Here is an 18,852-nt window from a genome sequence, read left to right on the forward strand (position 1 = left end):
TTTCTACAATGAAACATCAAAGCAATAGGTTCATGAGTACATGACAATTATGAAATGGTTTACTGTCATCTGCAGCTAGGCAACACTACCTAAATTTTCATTCACAGATAAAATTAAAGAAGTACATCCAAGATAACATCATTAGATAGATGCTATAAAATCGAATTGTGTTTTCCCATTAATGATTTGAGATAAGCATAGTGACTTTAGTAAATTATGTATGTATGTATGTATTTATGTATGTATGTATGTATGTATGTATGTATGTATGTATGTATGTATGTATGTATGTATATTTGTGTGTGTGTGTGTGTGTGTGTGTGTGTGTGCGTGAGTGTGTATTATAGGGACACAGAATAGGCAAAACTTAGAGGAGACTTGTAAGTAGAATAAGCACATAACTCAGAGGGTAGATCAAGCTGCATCCTTTGACATCATCTAATAAGCAAAACTTTTCTTCAGGATTGATCAGTGAAATGTTCGCTCTCTAAGACAAGATAAAACCTGAAGCTGAGACAGTGATTAATAAGTTTAACACCCCACTGTCAAAATACTCAAGCATCTTAGCATTTTAACACCCAACTGCTATAAGCACCAAGCCTTCAACTGTAAAGAAGTGAAGCTTTCAAGAAAGAAGAATAAACAGTGTTTGAAAGGGTCACTCGGGGATTTTCCATACCACATTTTACTAACCACACTCCAAAACTTTGTTGAATACAATTTAAGTAGGAGGAAGATCTGGGGGATAAGTTTTGGATAAAATGAAGAATCAAAAGTCCTTTCTACTCCCAAACTTCCTACTACATCTGTCTCTGGAAGATCAGAAGTCCTGTCTATCCTTTCAAAAGTCATAGAACATGGAGTATATGCTCTGGAAGAACATCACTCTCAAGGAAAAAACAAACAAACAAACAACCAGAACCAAGAAGAAATATTCTAGAATTTTCTAAATAACTTCTTTTAAAATGCATGAAACCATGCCCCTGTTTGTCTCCCCTGTACCCCTTGGCTACCTTTTCAGAGTGAAAGAACAGATTTCTGTGGCAACACTTGACAGAACATGGCATGAATGAGATTTTCAAGTCTATCATTTTTTCTGGTACTTTATGAAAACTCAGTCTTTCTCTGTAAAACTTTGACATTGATCATGCTAGTTATTTTTAGATTGGTATATACATTTATATATTCATACATATATACATACATACAAATGAAACACTTAGATAGAATTAACAAGTGTCAAGTGGTCGCCTATATTAGACACTTTAATTTAGCCTTTTCCTTCAGATATTTTATAGCACCCATTGGCTCTGTGCCTGGAAAATACAAGGTGTTCAATTACGAGTTTTTGTCCATTTTCCTGAACTCACAAGGCACTCCATTATATTACTAGAAGGTTCTCTTAGCCAAATTCTTTTTTAAAGCCAAATTCTGCCTCTTTCAAACTTCTGCCTAATTATAAACTTCTGTGACAACATGAGACCATGCCACTCCCTTTTCTATGAAAGTCTTTCAAATATGTGCAAACACGAAGGGTGCTTCCTTTCCACTCTATCCGGAACAACACACCCACTCTTTCAACTGTTATTTTGAGGCATGATTTCTGGAAATATGGTGTCCCAGTTGCTTATTATAGACACATTCTGGTCAGTCATTCGACCCTTAAGTCTCCTGTCTTTATCTGAGGACAATTGTCACAATGTAGTACAAGAAGAGATGTTAATCCTTGTGCTAACTCAGCATGGGCCACTGAGATGGACCCTCCTTTTTACCACCATTTAATCTGTCACAATATGTGAATTTTTCAAATGCACATTCTGTGGAGTGGGAGACTTTTGTGATCAAATAATTCAATATTAGCAAACAACGACAAGTATTTTTATTTGGTAACGTATTACAATCCTTAAGATTTTCTTTTTGGTAAGCCACAAAAATAAGCATGGATTCAACACCAAGGGTAACAGAGGAAAAATAATGAACTTAATTATGTGTACTGCTGAACTTTTTTATGAATTCTCCAGTATGAGTCTCCAGAAAGTCCTGATTTTCAGTTCTAGCAGCAATTGATGAATGACCCCAAGAAAGCCAGTTAACCTTTTAGCATCTCACTACCCTATCAGCAAAATGCAATCAGTCCATTGCTTTACAAGGATGGAGAGACTCTCTCAATTTAAAAGACAAATTATATATAAAGATATGAGACACTATGGCAAAAGGTGCCTTATAAATCTTGAATGGAGTCAGAGGTTGACAAGGTGAAGCTTTCCTACTCAAAAGATAAAAAGATCTAAGCTATTTGGAAAACACTATGGAGCCATTTAGCAAGTACTTCGGTTATTAGCATATTCTCTGAATCTTGGCTTCCTCTTTGCTCACCATACCCACCATGCCCCCAGTATACCTGCTGCTTACTCTTTTTCTTCCAAGCCTTGAGATTTCTGAGGGAGTCACCTTCTCTCTGCTACCATTTTTCCTTTCCATTGGTTCTACTTGCTTGATAACCTGTGCCTTCTTATTTCTTAGAAAAAAAATTGGGTAACTGCCCCACAACTAGTGAGTCTTTTCCCACAGCCTATAACATAGAGAGTTCAAACAGTCACTATTGCTACTGCTGTCTCACTAATACAGATTGGGAATAGAGGACAAACTACCAAACTTACTCACAGTCCCTTGATATACACAAAGTCCTTTAACTGAGAGGCAGGACATTCAGTTGGAATGTCTCAGGTGACACTTGAATTTATGTTTTAACACCAGAATGGCTCTCTAAATAAATCCTTGCAAATGAAAATGAAGCTCCTTCTCTTGATTCTGATGGGATGCAATTACATTCTGCAAACAAAAGAGTGAGCCAAATTCTTTAGTCAACTACATGTCTTGGAAAGACAACTATGTTTTTGACCTCAAAAGGCTTAAGTATACCTTTTCATTTGGAAGCTTAACTTATTGCTTGCTGCATCTAATAAGGAACTATAAAGCAATTCAGTAACCATTTAGTCCATTCTAATATTGTTATGTTTAAAACACTCTACTGCTATTTCCATTCTCTGGCAACCTCTGCCCGATGTGTGATTGCACCAGCAGAATGTACCCTATGTAGGCTACAAAGCATACTTCCCAAGTGGAGGCAACCTGAAGTTACACACATTCAAGAAAACAGCTATCACATATCTTTGACAAAAATAATTGTCCCTTCTTAGTCTGTCAAAACTTTGACACTGAATATTATGCAAATTTAAATTAGGATGCTTTTATTGGAGTCTCTTGAAACCTATAGAAGTGCGACATATCAGGCCCAGGCCGTCTTTTTGTCATTGATGGGATACCTCCAAAGAGGATTGCCCAGATTCTTCCAATCTCTGCCTAGTTAAAGGTAAAGTGGTGGGACAGCAAATGTGGAATTAGAATTCTCAAAACAGAAACTAAACTTCTTCATAAACGTTTTTATTATACTGGAAAATGACAAACATGGTACATTCACAATCTGCATTTTCAGTTTGAAATTGTGGGCTTTTTGAATCCTCCTTACAATGATTAATGAAGGCATCCTTTGATGTTTACTGTAACTTCAGTAACTAACACTAAGATAAGCTAAGTAAGTACCAAACAACAACAACAGCAACAAGAACAAACAGAAAAATTGCAAGCTTCTACAGGCTGATCTAAGACCACCCCAAAATGACATACATAGCTGACCAGGAAAAAAAAAACATTAATGTCCTTTGCTACACTATAATGATGGTATTAAATCATTAATCATGCAAAACCACCTTCTCCTATCATTCATCTGACTCCTGTCACATCAGACAACCCAAGGACCTAAATGTGACTAAGCTTTCCTCTGGCAGAAATATCAATAAATTTCTTGTTTCTCTTGACTCATTTCCATCTTAATTCATGAAAAATAATGTTCTCTATTAAAGTCGTCACACAAAAAGAGAACACACACACACACACACACACACACACACTAGTTCCTGTGTCCCCAGTCTTTCAATATTGAAACCGCTATTAGACTACCCAACCTGCATCATGAATGCCAATCTAGTAAATTCCCTTGGTGATATATATTCATTCTATTGGTTATGTTCCTGGAGAGAAACCTCACTTGTAACTGAGACACTGATAATCATCCAGGGGTAATCTGAGAAGGATTGTTGAAGGTCATGAGGGCTAAATAAACATAGGACATAAACTGCACCACCTATGCATTAGGTCTTTATACCTGTGTGTATGTATCCCTGTTATACTCTCCAAAGTTTTACTGCAAGTACCATGATGTTTCAGACTAACAAAATCATTTCATGAAATAGAAGATTAAGATTCAATGAGACACTATGGAGACCACAAGTTTAAGAAGTAAATATTAAAGAATTGTTGAACTTTTTTTCTGATTAAAAACATGCTTTATGTAAAAGAACTCATTCTTTGGTTATAAAGTTTACTTATGTATTAATCTGACAAATACTTATAGAGATGCCACTATATGATAGGACATTGGGTAGAAGCTAAAATTCTGTCTGGAATAGATACGCCTAATCCCAGCATTAATTATTTAGGAACCTACACAGAAATGAAGCACATATTTAAATAATTGCTATACTGGAAGTCCTAAAAGCAACAAAAACTAATGTGAATATCCTTCATGAATGAAACTCAGTAAGATAAGATTAGGTAGGTTTCCCTACCCACCCCCCCAAAATTATAATGGAGTCCTAAAAAATGATCAGAATTTTTAACTCCCTCCCTCTCTTTCTCTCTCCACCTCTCTCTCTCTCTCTCTCTCTCTCTCTCTCTCTCTCTCTCTCCATACATATAGAGGAGGCAGGAGAGTGGAGGAAAATATAATAAGATAAGGGAGCTGATTTCAGAAATACAGCTATCTATGATCTGAAGATTTCTGTGATGTAATTTAAGATAGGACAATAAGGCTCACAGGTAAAGTCCTTACTATAGAGAAACTATGGGATTTTTTTTTTTTCCTAAGAGTTTCCCACTTAATCCAAAGAACAATTTTAAGAAGGAGAGCACGTAAGCGTCTTCAGCAATAGGTCCTTACAATCAGTATGTGGAAAGCACTCAACAGCTTTGGTGTTAGCCTGAAATATTTGAGGGTTTGCCCCCAAATGCCCCTATGGCCAACAATACAACAATTAACTGGAACTTGCGCACTGGCTATTTCACTTGGCAGCATATTATGTCTAACTGAGGCATTTTTTTCTCATTATTTGGTAACTCCATTTTTACTATATGTATACATCTACTTTAGGCAGCTTCTACAATAGCAGATTTCCAAATGTCCCCTCCAATGGCTCTAAGTTGTGGGTGTGTCTCCCATCCTTGCCCCTCTCCATTTAATCCTTCTGCTCCAGTCTCCTCCTTGTCTCTCCATAACCTTATATTCTTCTTCCTCATCCTAGGAGTCCACCTCCTCCTCCTCAGTCCGTCCTTGTGTACCTAACCCTGCTTACATGCTTTGGAAGCTATATTCGCTAGTGCATATGATTACCATCCTTTCATTATCTCTTTTCATGTTGTGTTGAGGCATCATTGATGTTGTTTTTTAAACGTTTCTCAGTGCTTCCATAAAATTATCTCTTTCAGATTGTTGAACCAACCCTCACACACACGCTAGGACCTATGCACATTTCTATTGGCTGTCTGTTAATGAACAACAACCAAGTATGTGTCTTTCTGTTTAACCTTTTTGAAAACACAATAGCAGGACCACCCCAAAACTGAAATATAGAAAAAGTATTATAAAATGTTTTGTCATGTCCTCTGTGGTTACTACCACAGCTGCTGGCTACAGCATCCAAAGGCAAGAGAAAGAAGTAGCTGAGCAGACATGTGTAGGTTATCTCTGCAGAAGTGCTGCCAGACACCAGGAGCCGCAACAGGCATGGGCACCCTTGTGTGTGTACATAAGCATTCATGTGCATGTGCGTGTGCATGTGTGTGTGTGGTGCATGTTTGTGTATAAGAGAGAGAGAAAGAAAAAGAGGGAAATCTTTCTTTTTTACCCTCTCTCCCTCTATTCTTTCTATCTCAAACCATCTATTCTTCTAAACAAATATAACTTTGACTTGTTTTAAATTACTTCGGTCAACATTCAACAATGTATTTTGATTTTTAGGTAGAATTATATAAAATAGATACCGTTGGACAAGGCCTATATTTACCAAAACAAATACCTTAATTTTTACAGCTTTCATTACGTACTTTAATATATTATTTTATAGTGAATGGGTTCAAATTAGAGATCAAGAGAAATAATTATAGTGTTTCTAAATGCAAGAATTTTAACGTTTTATTTTTAAACTCCTGACCTTTAAATTATGCTCTATGTGACCAAAGAGAGACCTTTAAAATTGACTTAGTTTCATGCAAAATTATCATTCAATCCATTTCTTTGAAAGGCAATAAGGTGTTCTACTTTGGATTAAAACTAACAAAATATACAGAGTTCTAAATTTCAAAAGGGTTTTATATGATTGTTCTCTAATATTTGGCTTCCAGAATTAAAAAGATACCTCACTGCAAGATCATTGTTTTATTTTAAATCCTTACATGTAACAATAATTAAAGAAAAGAAGCCAGGAATTAAGCAAGTGTAGGGTACATGTGAGGTCTGAAAGACAAACAAAAAAGGGGAGGGGAAATGATACAATTATAATTTCAAAAAAATGAAAAAAATTCTTGCTATATACAAATAACAAGTGAAGAAGTATTCTACTGTCCAGAGCAAAGAATCATAAGGTGAAATGGGATGGCTATCCAAATTGTTCATATTTTAAGGCTAAACTAAGCCTAAACACTCACCATAACTATACTGGAACACAGTTTATAGGCACTAATCCTCAAAGCTTTAAAGATGTTCTTTACATGCTCTCAGAACCCTAATAAATCCATTCTTTATATCTATTACAATCCAAGACACTTATTCTGGAGAGTCCATTAAAATTTATGAAATTAAAGATATTTTAAATGAGCTTTCTTCTTAACTCCTTTTACTGGTAATAATGCTATGTTATTAATAGTAATTCTATCTCTAATAATATTTTTTTACAATCACTAGGACTGTGGAGATAGGCTCAGTGGGTAAGAGCCCTTACATGGCAAGCATGGCATGGGGATGTGGGTTAAAATCTAGAAGTCAATCTGGTGGTTTCTCAGAAAATTGGGAATGTTGTACCTGAAGACACAGCTATATTGCTCCTAGGCACATAACCAAAAGATGCTTCACCATACCACAAGGACACATGCACCACTGTGTTCGTAGCAACTTTATTCATAATAGCTAGAAACTGGAAACAACCTAGATGTCCCTCAACCAAACAATGAATACAGAAAATGTGGTTCATTTACACAATGGAATTCTATTCAGTTATTAAAAACAAGGACATAATGAATTTTGCAGGCAAATGAATGGAGCTATAAAATATCATCCTGAGTGAGGTAACCTAGATTCAAAAGGATGTACAATGTATGTATTCACTGATAAGTGGTTATTAGTGATAAAATACAGAATACCCATGCTACACTCCATAGACCCAAAGAAGTTAAACAAGAAGGAAGGCCCAAGCAGGCATACTTGAATCACACTTAAAAAGAAGACCACAGTAGTCATAAGAGACAGAGGGAAGGGGCAAGAGGTAGGGGAGAGGGAGAAGGGGGGGGGAATGCAGTATCAGCTGTGGAGAAAGTCAGGAGAAAATTCTAGAGAGCCAAGAGAATAAATGGAAATCTGAACCTGTCAGGAATTGGGGTTTAGAAAATCCCTAGGAAGTCCCAGAGACTTGGGATGAGGGAGGTTCCCAGGAGTCAATGAGAATGACCATAGCCAAGATGCCTAACAGTGGAGACATGGATCCTGAAGCGGACACCTCTTATAATAAGGCAGGATCCCCAGTGGAGGGATAAGGACACCAACCCACCCACAAAATTTGTGGCCCAAAATTTGTCCTGTCTACAAAAAAATGAAGAGACAAAGATGGAGAAGAAACTGAAGGAATGGCCATGCAATAACAAACAGGTCCCAGCATAAAACCCATCCCATGGGCAATCAGCAATTCCTGACACTATTAATGATACTCTGTTTTGCTTTTAGATAGGAGTCTAGCAATACTATCCTCTGAGAGGCTCTGCCTAGCAACTGACTGAAACAGATGCAGATTTACACAGCCAAACATTGGATGGAGGTCTGAGACACTTATGAAAGAGTTTGGTGAAGGATTAAAGTGCCTGAATGGGATGGGAATCTGACAGAAAGACCAACAGAGTCAAGTATCCTGAACCCCTGGAAGCTCTCAGAGACTGAGACATCAACTGAAGAACATACAGAGACTGGAACGAGGCCCCCAGCACATATGTAGCAGACATGCAGTTCAGTCTCCATAAGTGTCCCCCAACAACTAGAGATGGAGCAGGAGCTGCCCATAAATGTCATACCCATTTTCCTACAGGATTGCCTTTTCTAACCTCAGTGGGAAAGGATGAGGCTAAAATGGTAGAGACTTGACGGGCTAGGTAAGGGGAATGCTCAGAGGGGCTCCACCCTGTTATAGAAGAGGAGAGGGGCATGGGAGAGGAACTCTGTGAGGAGCGACAGCATTTGGGATGTAAATTAATTAATTAATTAAAAAGGAAAAAAACAAAAACCAAGCACTAATGTAAAAGGCTCATTATGGTTTAAGTGCTTGTAACCCCAGAGCCATGTGGATACAGAAAGCATGCTTTGCTAGGCTGCCTAAGCAAAAGAACAAGGTTCAAGTTCAAGTTACAAGACAAAAGGCAAAGGATGATAGAAGTCTCCCAATATCCTGCTATGGCCTCTCAACACTCATAATAGTGTATACATGTATACCATCCATACACTCAGATGTAGGCACTGCACACACACACAACCACAGAAAATAAGTAAATTAAATTTTATGCACATTGTATAGGGTTAATATTTTACATTTAATAACTCTTGATTATATAAATGGTTGGCAATTTGTAATTACTTAAATAAATATAAATGCTTATTTGTTTGCATTTATGCAGCTCTGCATTAGAATATATTTGAGTTGTAATTCTTCATTAATTTCTAACTTTCATTCTCTTCCAATAATATGTAAGATATTAATTTATTTTTAAATATTAATTCTAAACATTGGCTTCATTTTATTTATCATTAATTTGTTAGTGTGTTACATATAAATTTTTACACAGGTATATAATAATAGACATGCATGGAAAGGCCAAAGGAAGCAATGAGGTATCCTTATAAATTAATTTCTGTCCTATTTCTTTGAGGTGTGTGTGTTTCTTAGACATACACAGAGATACAGACACACACACACAGACACACACACATATATCTATATCATCTATCTCTATCTCTATCTCTATCTCTATCTCTATCTCTATCTCTATCTCTATCTCTATCTCTATCTCTATCTCTATCTCTATATCTATATCTATATCTATATCTATATCTATATCTATATCTTCCTGCATTTGGAGCTGTAGGTGGGCTCGCTTATCTGGCTCAAAGACCCTCCTTGTCTCTACCCACCCCAGTAAGGTTTAGCCCGGTTTTACATGGCTTTGGAAGATCTTAACTTAGGTCCTCATGGTGATTAGTAATTTTGACACAATCAGAGAAACTTTATACGTGGCTTATTAAATATTTAATTTAAATGGATAAGAAAACAATTTAAGACATCATTAAATACCATCTCAATTAAATGTAGATTTTTCTTTTATTTCTTTTGTAAAATTTTTTGAAGAATATCAGTATTTTGAGTTAATATATACTTTCAGATTTCATGTTACTTAACATCTAAGAAAAAAGAAGTATATTTTCCTAAGTCAAGTATGAATTGCATAGCCTTTTCAAATGTAATACAAGTTCCATGATTAGATTTTGTAGAAAATCAAGTTTCAATTTAAAAGCCAGATTTAAATACATACATACAAAATTGCATATGCATTATGCAAAATGATCTCAGAAAAAGCATGCAGAAACTCTCAAAGCTATGAAAATTACATTTAACCTAGAGTGTCTGCTTTGACCCAAGTGCCAAGTTATAATTTTATTCTCTACTCCGTGCTTTATGTTCCTGTCTCACCCAGCTACAAGATCACCACCAAATTCAGAAAAAAAGGCTCCATTTCCTCACAAAGACAGTTGAGTTGTCCATGTACTGCAAATGCAGGGAACTTCCAAAAGTAGAGGACAATATCTTATTCTTGTTCTTGTTTTCATTCCTTGAATGCATAGCTGATTCGCACTAAAAGACTATTCTGAATATTTGGATGTTGGTTTTTACATTATTCTCTTACAATCTATCACCATTAATGACATGGAAGAAAAACATAAAACATTGTATTCAAGAAAACTAATTAAATACAAATATTAGATATTATAGTCTTATTTATTTAACACAATTAAATGTACACCTTTTCTGATATGTAACCTTAACAGGAAAATATTAAGGTTCTTATATATTCTTTTATTTTATTATCCAAACAAAATTCATGCACACACACACACACACACACACACACACACAGGACAAGAAAATGTTGCACAATCTGTCAGTAAGTATATGAATGTAACACAAGTGCCAATATATGATGATATTGATGTTCCACTTAGCCATATTTTCCTTTCAATTTGTTGTGTTCTTTAAATAAGGCTACTTTTCTCACTTTATTTCAGTCAATCTCTCCCAACCAAGTCATTCTGTTTGATATATAATGAGCAATAAAGTAAACACCGGTAAGCAAGGTTGCCCATTATTTAAACAAACGATTCCATGAGCCATTATCTCATCCATATAAGTACTTTGTAAATTTTATGTTTATGTTTTAAAATTAATCTTAAATGTAGGATTTTACTTACTCTTGCTATGCAACTGCCACTTCACCTAGATACCTAGTTATAAAATCAGAGGTATGCAGAGGATACAGGAAATGCAGACAACTGTAAAGCCCATCCTTATTATGGTAGATTTCTTTCTCATTATCTTTTTTGAGAAACAAAAGGGCAATAAAGAGTATGCACTAAAGCTTGACATAAGGTAAATGATTTAGTATTGCATTTTCTTAAGTTGAATTTGGATAGTTGTTTCTCCTTATTGAGGATTGCTATGGTATAGGTCAAAAGAAATAGTAGGTGCAACTCAAAAATCTTTCCAGACTTAATTCTAACAAAATACAAAAGCTAAGTCTTATTTCAGCAAGTTGGTCAGCATGTTTCTCTGCGGTCCATCTCCTCTCCCTTTCTAAATCACAAGCTATTAAGCAGTAGAGGATTACACGTGGGAAGACAAAAGAAAACTACCAGTCATTAACCAGCTCTGAAAAGGTCAAACAAACTGCATGTTTCGCAGAGAGGAGGAGTAGTAGAGAGCAGAACATCATATATAAAGACTGACATGTATATCCTGATAAAGAGGATAACAGAAGACGGGGGTTGGCTCAGTGGTTAGGATCACTAACTGTAAAAGTAATAGTACCTGAGTTCAAATCCTCTGAACCCATATAAAAGATAAGGGTTGCTTTGTGTTCTTCTAACCTTGGTGCTAAAAAGCAGAATTGGGCCGATCTTAGGAGCTCAGTGGCCAGCCAGTTTAGGCAAAACTGTGCCTCAAATAAAGTGCAGTGCAGTAGAGGAATATACCCAATGTCCTCTGCTTGACTCTACCTATGTGTGAAGAAGAGACACACATATATACATACAAACACACACATGCTTATTTCACAACCATACACACTTAATACACACAATATATTTTTTAAAGATGGAGTATGCCCTTACTATTAGGAAGTATTAATTAAACTAATGAATGAATTTCAAAGGCTATATAATTTCTTTTTTTATTGGATATTTTATTTCTTTACATTTCAAATGTTATCCTCTTTCCTGGTTTCCCCACTGGAAACCCCCTATCCCATCTCCACTGCTCCTGCTTCTATGAGGGTGCTCTCCTACCCACCCACCCACTTGTGTCTCCCTGCCCTGGCAATTCCCCTACTCTGGTTCATCAAGCCCTCCCAGGACCAAGTGCCTCTCCTCCCATTGATGACCTACAAGACCATCCTCTGCTAAATATGCAGCTGGAGCTATGGGTCCCTCCAGGTGTACTCTTTGGTTTAGTTTAGTCCCTGGAGCTCTGGGCTGGGAAGAAGGGCATCTGGTTGGTTCATAATGCTGTTCTTCCTACATGGTTGTAAACCCCTTCAGCTTGTTTAGTCCTTTCTCTAACTCCTCCATTGGGGACACTGTGCTCAGTCCAATGGTTGGCTGGGAGCATCTGTGTCTGTATTTGTTGGTCCCTACTCCACCTAACCACCAACATGGGCTTGACTCATATTTATCAATCATGAGTTAAGAAAAAGCCCTACAGATTTGCCTACATCAAATCTGGATGAAGCCATTTCCCAATTAAGATTCTTCTTTCAAATATATGTGTCAGGACTCTAAGCCAACCAGCACATCAGGATTTTGTGTCCCATGGCAGAGAATTAGACCAGGGGCCCATGGTTAGAAACAGCAGTAGTAGCAGTATCGAGATAACAAAAGCCTTTCCAATGGCTGTGGGTTTAGGAAGCTGAGGGTAAAGTTCACAAAGCCCTGTATCATTTCTAGAAAGGGTCGCCATGTTGTAATAGGATATTTAGGACAACTTGAGTTTGTGTTCCCACATCATCGTCATTCATATTTCGCTTCAGAAAAAAAAAAACTCTCATATTTCCTTAAGTAAAAGAAGTAACAAATTCAAAAGCTATACTTTAATTTAAGGACAGGACATTTCCTTTAATAAAAAATAAATCTTTTCTAAGAAGTTATTTTTCGACAGAAATCTTTAGGTGCCATTGTTCCTTGTGCATTAGTATGGCTGTCTCTTGTGAGACTGTGCCGGGGCCTGGCAAACACAGAAGTGGATGCTCACAGTCAGCTAATGGATGGATCACAGGGCTCCCAATGGAGGAGCTAGAGAAAGTACCCAAGGAGCTAAAGGGATCTGCAACCCTATAGGTGCAACAACAATATGAACTAACCAGTACTCCTGAACTCTTGACTCTAGCTACATATGTATCAAAAGATGGCCTAGTCAGCCATCACTGGAAAGAGAGGCCCATGGGTCGTACAAACTTTATATTCAGTACAGGGGAATGCCAGGGCCAAGAAGTGGGAGTGGGTGGGTGGGGAAGTGGGTGGGGGAGCGTGTGGGGAACTTTTGGGATAGCATTGGAAATGTAAATGAAATACCCGATTAAAAAAAAAATATATATATATACATACATACATACAGTTCTGTCACATATATGATTAAAGCTGTTTTAACAGATCGGCACATGCTTATAAGATTCTGCATTTCTTATTCTCTCATATACAGATTTTCTAATATATTGTCTAATGGAATGTGTGTTTGTGTGTGTGTGATACACTTTTTACAGGTTATTTATAAATATAATTGGAAGCATATTAAATTTCATAAAAATTATACTTTCTTACTTTCTTTTGGGGGACTTTTTTGTTGTTGTTGTTGTTTTTTGAGACAGGGTTTCTCTGTGTAGCCTTGGCTGTCCTGGAACTCACTCTGTAGACCAGGCTGGCCTTGAACTCAAGAGATCTGCCTGCCTCTACCTCCCCAAGTGCTGGGATTAAAGGTGTGTGCCACCATACCCAGCTTACTTTCTTACTTTCTCAAAGTCACTATTATCAAATACAATAGCCATACTTAGATAATACACCTATAAATATGGAAGTAGATAGATGCTATTATCTGAAAACATCTATGTATCAATTTATTTATTTTTATGTATAATAATTAAGATTTGAGGTTTGGGGGTAATAGCACACAAGGGTCCAATGAGTTAATGACATTGTTATTATTCTAGGTCAATACAAGAAAGCATTTATTCATTTGCAATCCTAATGTAGACTATTTTTAAACAATGTGCATACAGCTAGATGAATCCACAGATTACAGCCAGAGATGAAGAACGTCATGAGTGCAGCATATACCCCAGTGTTTTACAAATAGCTGACAATTAATAGCTATTTGGTAGCATGGATATATTTTTTAAAAGAAAAATAAATTTGAGATATAAAAGCTGGTAGGTCAGGCACCTTTCTAGTAGAGCTAAACTACTGAATGTGTACGGTAGCCAGAAAGACCAATGGGATGACAAAGGAGGAGAAGCTGCCCAGAATTCTAATGAGGGTAGAGGTCTGCTGGTTCATTCCCATTACTCGCTACACCATGGTTCATATGGCTTGTTTTAGAGAGTTCACAGAGTGTAGGACAATAACACAAAATCTGTGATTTTTATGCCTTGCTGCTTTCTATTTTATGCCATAACCTTGTGGTGGTGATAAAGTACAGAGTAAGTTAAGTTTTAGAAATTTATTTTTATCTCACCAACTATGTGCTGGCTTGGTGGCCAAATGTTAATAATAGTCAACTAGATTATTTTTCCTTCCAAAAAGAACTGTGAAGAAAGAAAGCTGCATAAATAAATAGTGGGCTGCAGGAGCCTCTGTTCTATAAAGAGAGAGAGCTTCCCAAAAACAATGCACTGAAACGTGTTTCATCAAAGCTGATGCTGCCTAACAGAGAGAAAGGAAGGTTTCTCTAGAGCATCCCAGGGATCATAAAAGAAAAAGGCACCACTTCCATCCCTCTGGTCCCTCCTCCTCACTGCCACCTCCCCCTTCTCCTCCTCTACCATGTCTTTATTTGTTTATTCATGTATTTGAAGTATAATCTATTGGTACCTAGGATGGCCTTGACTCTGTGTACCCAAAAATGACCTTGAGCTCCTGATTTTCTGATCCTATTGCCCTTATTACTATCCCCCTAAAATCACACACACACACACACACACACACACACACACACACACACACACACACATTCTGGTTGTACTCTGCTACATGCAGAAGATCAAACCGAGGACCTTGTATGTCCTGGCCAAGCCTTTCACCCACTGAATTTTACTCACAACTCATTATCAATTCAGTTTCAAAGGTCTAATTTTATTTTTTTCTGAGGAGACTAAAAGGAGTTCTTAAGTTATACTAAAAGAAGTCACTCTTGCCGGGTGTTGTGGCACACACCTTTAATCCCAGCACTTAGGAGGCAGAGGCAGGTGGATTTCTGAGTTTGAGGCCAGCCTTATCTACAAAGTGAGTTCCAGGACAGCCAGGGCTATACAGAGAAACCCTGTCTCAAAAAAACAAACAAACAAAAAACCAAAAAAACCAACCAACCAAACAAACAAAAAGAAGTCACTCTTATCTATTACAGGGGAAAGGTAGAAACACTACAGTTAAAATCAAGTACCAGAGCATTGCCTGGGTGCAAATGAGTGAAGTGTCCCCACCTATCCAGGCACTAGAAACCAACTGGAACGTTTCTCATATTAATAAATGGGCAAATGCTCTCTCTGTTCTTTTTGTCTGTTTCAGGTAGCTGACTCAAATCTGTTGGTTGCCCATCTCTCTCTGATATTCATATCACAAGACAAGGGTAACTATGTTCTCTCAACTAACTTGAGTCCACAGGGACTAACAGAGCCTGAAGTTCTAACCACAGAGCCTACATGGGCCTGACTGGATCCCTCTGTGCGTATGTTACAGTTTGTGCACTGTGGTCTTGTGGGACCCCCAACAGTAGGAGCAGGAGCTGACTCTGATTCTGTTGACTGCCTTTGGGAACTTTTCCCCCTACTGGGTTGCAATGATAGATGAACACAATATATTAATACGTAAATGAAAAGAAAATGATTAGAATTACTTTTAATAAAACATGAAATTAAAGATGTATGTGGGTTAAGCATAAAAATTTATATAACAGTTATATCGACTATTTAGGACCCAGCAAGTTCTTATTTAAAGAAACTATTCATAGTTCCACACAGAATCCCACATAGAATCCTTGGCCTTGTTATTTTATTTTTTTTTCAAATATATTCCCTGTATTGAGTTCAATATGCTTCATAAGAATTTTAGAGCTATGGTTTGGAGCATGTGGCTCAAACATTTGTATATAACTTTAATTTTCTAAAGATTAAAAGTTATATAAACCTTATCATTTGTCAATAAGAAGATGAGGAAGAGAGTGACTCCATAGGAAGACCAGCAGTCTCAACTAACCAGGACCCCCAAGATCTCTCAGACACTGAGCCTCAACCAGACAGCATACACTAGCTGGTATGAGGCCCCCGACACATATACAGCAAGGACAGCCTGGTCTGGCCTCAGTTGGAGAAGATGCACCTAACCCTCCCGGCACATGATGTCCCAGGGAGTGGGGAAGTTTGGTGGGGTCAGGGTAGAGGGATGAAGACATCTTCTTGGAGGTGGGGGAGGAGATATGGAATGAGGAACAAACAGAGGGCAGACCAGAAGGGGGATAATGACTGGCTGTAAAAGAAGATTTAATAATAATAATAATATAAAAGTTACACAATTACAAACAGTTTTACCTGGCCACACTTAAAGAGCATATATGATACAGTCATGTACAGCTCTCTATATACACAAACACACACCTTTGGTTTGGTTTTCAATGAAATCTAGTGATGCAACCAATCAAGTGAGGCAGATGTAAATTGGAAAACACAGTTGTCATTAAAGTAGTCTCTACCTCAGTCACACTAATGTGCATTCTGTTTCTCCTGCATGGTATTCAGCTTTCTCCTTCACTGCCTCTTTGCCACTGCATCATTTACTTTCTCACTTGTGTGGCCTCAAATGGTTTCTGTACATTGCATTTCAAAAACAAGAGCCAAGAACTCAAATGTTGAGAATCACTAAGATCAACTCTTTCTAGGATATAAAGGTGAACTTTACATAGTAAAGCATAGTTCACCTTTACTATGTAATTGTAATAACTATTACATTGATGTATGCATCTGAGTGTATTCCTCCAAATACACTTTAAAATGTATAGAGATTCCAAAACCTTTTTGTTTACCTAAATTAGGAGGTGAGACAGTATTTGCTCTCCCCATAGTCTTCTCTTCCCAGTGTCAGGAATAGGACAGATAATAGATGAATGACTATTTGCTCTCCCCATAGTCTTCTCTTCCCAGTGACAGGAATAGGACAGATAATAGATGAATGACTAAAGCCACCCATTCTTATCTGATTAGTCCTCTGATTCTCTTAGTCCTCATCCTGTCAGAAAAAGACGAGCTTGCAGTATGTCCTGTACTAAACCCAGATAGAATCCTTTTATCAATCTAATGGCAACAGCTGCTCCTCTAAGCTGGGATGCCCATCACTTCAGCATTGCTACTCTTATTATTTGTGCAAGAGTGCTTCTCTGTCGCTTATCTCCTGCCCACAGTCATAGCCCCTGCCTGGTAGAGAAATAGAGCTACCAGGTCTAGTCAAGCAGGGCTCCCTTTGCAAATCATGACATCACAACAAAGAGTAGAGAAAGAAAGAAATGTACCCGCAGGAAGGAGAGGTCCCGGTTGTGCTCGATGCTGGTGATCTCCAGGTTGCCCATGACTACCTCGCAGTTTTCATAGTATTTGCGCAAGGCTCGGTACTGCTGTTCCAGGTCAGAGAGAGAGCTCAGTTTGTTCTCTGTTCCTGCGCACACTAAAAAGACAAAGACATACCTTAAATTATATAATGTGTAGATGACTATCTTAAAAAAATATGGCTTACTACATAGATAGCTTACCCCAATTCATCAATTTATTCAAATGTGATTGAGCGTCATAGACCACAATCACTTGAGAGATACGTTTTCTTAAGTTTTTATTGTTTAATCACACACGCCAAGCAAAAAGAACTAAAAAACTGGGTCCAATGGGAATTCTTTAATTTATCCTTTAAGAAAATAAATTTGTAATAATTGCATTTTCTGTGCTTGTACAAAAGCACACAAGAGGATGATTTAATCTAATACACACACACACACATACACACACACACACACACACACACATATATATATAAAATTTGGAATATATAGTTTATCCTATTTTTTGATAATTATCTCCATGTAACTAAGACTGAAAGATTAGAGCAACAACATTTAAAAGTTATTTCAATACCATACAGTAAGCTGTTCTAGCACATCATGTTAGCGATACATATATGCACATAAAACCCAACCTCAAAAATACCATTTTTAAAATGTGTTAAGTAAGCATCTTGATATAAATATTTTTTAAAGTATGCCAGAAATAAGTTTGTAACAAATTGCTGATATTAACTGAGTTATCCACACGCATCTTCATGTATGTTCAAAGAAAGTGGTCTGCTGGTGCACATAATAATATTCCACATTTGATCAGTGGGTTATGTTTTTGTTCATATGTAAGCCCATGAAGATACACATAGAGATGCCTCTGTTGCGTGTATACTGGTACCTATTTTTTCTTGCACACTCATTTTAAATATTATTTTTCAGAATACAAAAATACAGTATATAAACACATCTGTACAGAGAAATGTACATTTAATATGCATTACTTTCTATACATGACTTGGTACAGATTAATTTTCAATAGGCGAAAACATTGGAATATGAATTTCACAAAATTACCCATCAACTTAAAGGGTGTATTATGTATGTGTTTTCTTAAAGTAAGTTACATAGTATACCCAGAATAAAACACAAATAACATCAAAGATGCTGCAGACAGAGATTGATAGAGAAGTCAAAACACAATTTCTTGTCTTATATAGAGAACTGACAAATAACAATGGGGGTAGGATACAGCAGATGGGAGAAAATAATCCTGTGGAATGCTTCCTAATATTTAAGACTATCTTAAAGCCTATTTTTCCTATAAGTACATCAAAAATAACAAAAAAATGTAAAA

General features: G+C 37.0%; 1 protein-coding gene across 5 annotated transcripts in view; it reads right to left on the reverse strand.

Moving 5' to 3' along the window:
- Positions 1–18,852, reverse strand: part of Erbb4 (erb-b2 receptor tyrosine kinase 4) — a 1,076,693-nt gene that overhangs the window by 691,033 nt on the left and 366,808 nt on the right. For all 5 annotated transcript variants that reach the window (XM_006495692.4, XM_006495693.4, NM_010154.2 and 2 more), the window contains exon 2: positions 17,466–17,617. In XM_006495692.4, the coding sequence (XP_006495755.1) occupies positions 17,466–17,617 (152 nt within the window). The remainder of the gene's footprint in view (positions 1–17,465; positions 17,618–18,852) is intronic.

This window comes from Mus musculus, chromosome 1 (genome assembly GCF_000001635.26).
Source record: "Mus musculus strain C57BL/6J chromosome 1, GRCm38.p6 C57BL/6J".
Taxonomy (NCBI): Eukaryota; Metazoa; Chordata; class Mammalia; order Rodentia; family Muridae; genus Mus; species Mus musculus.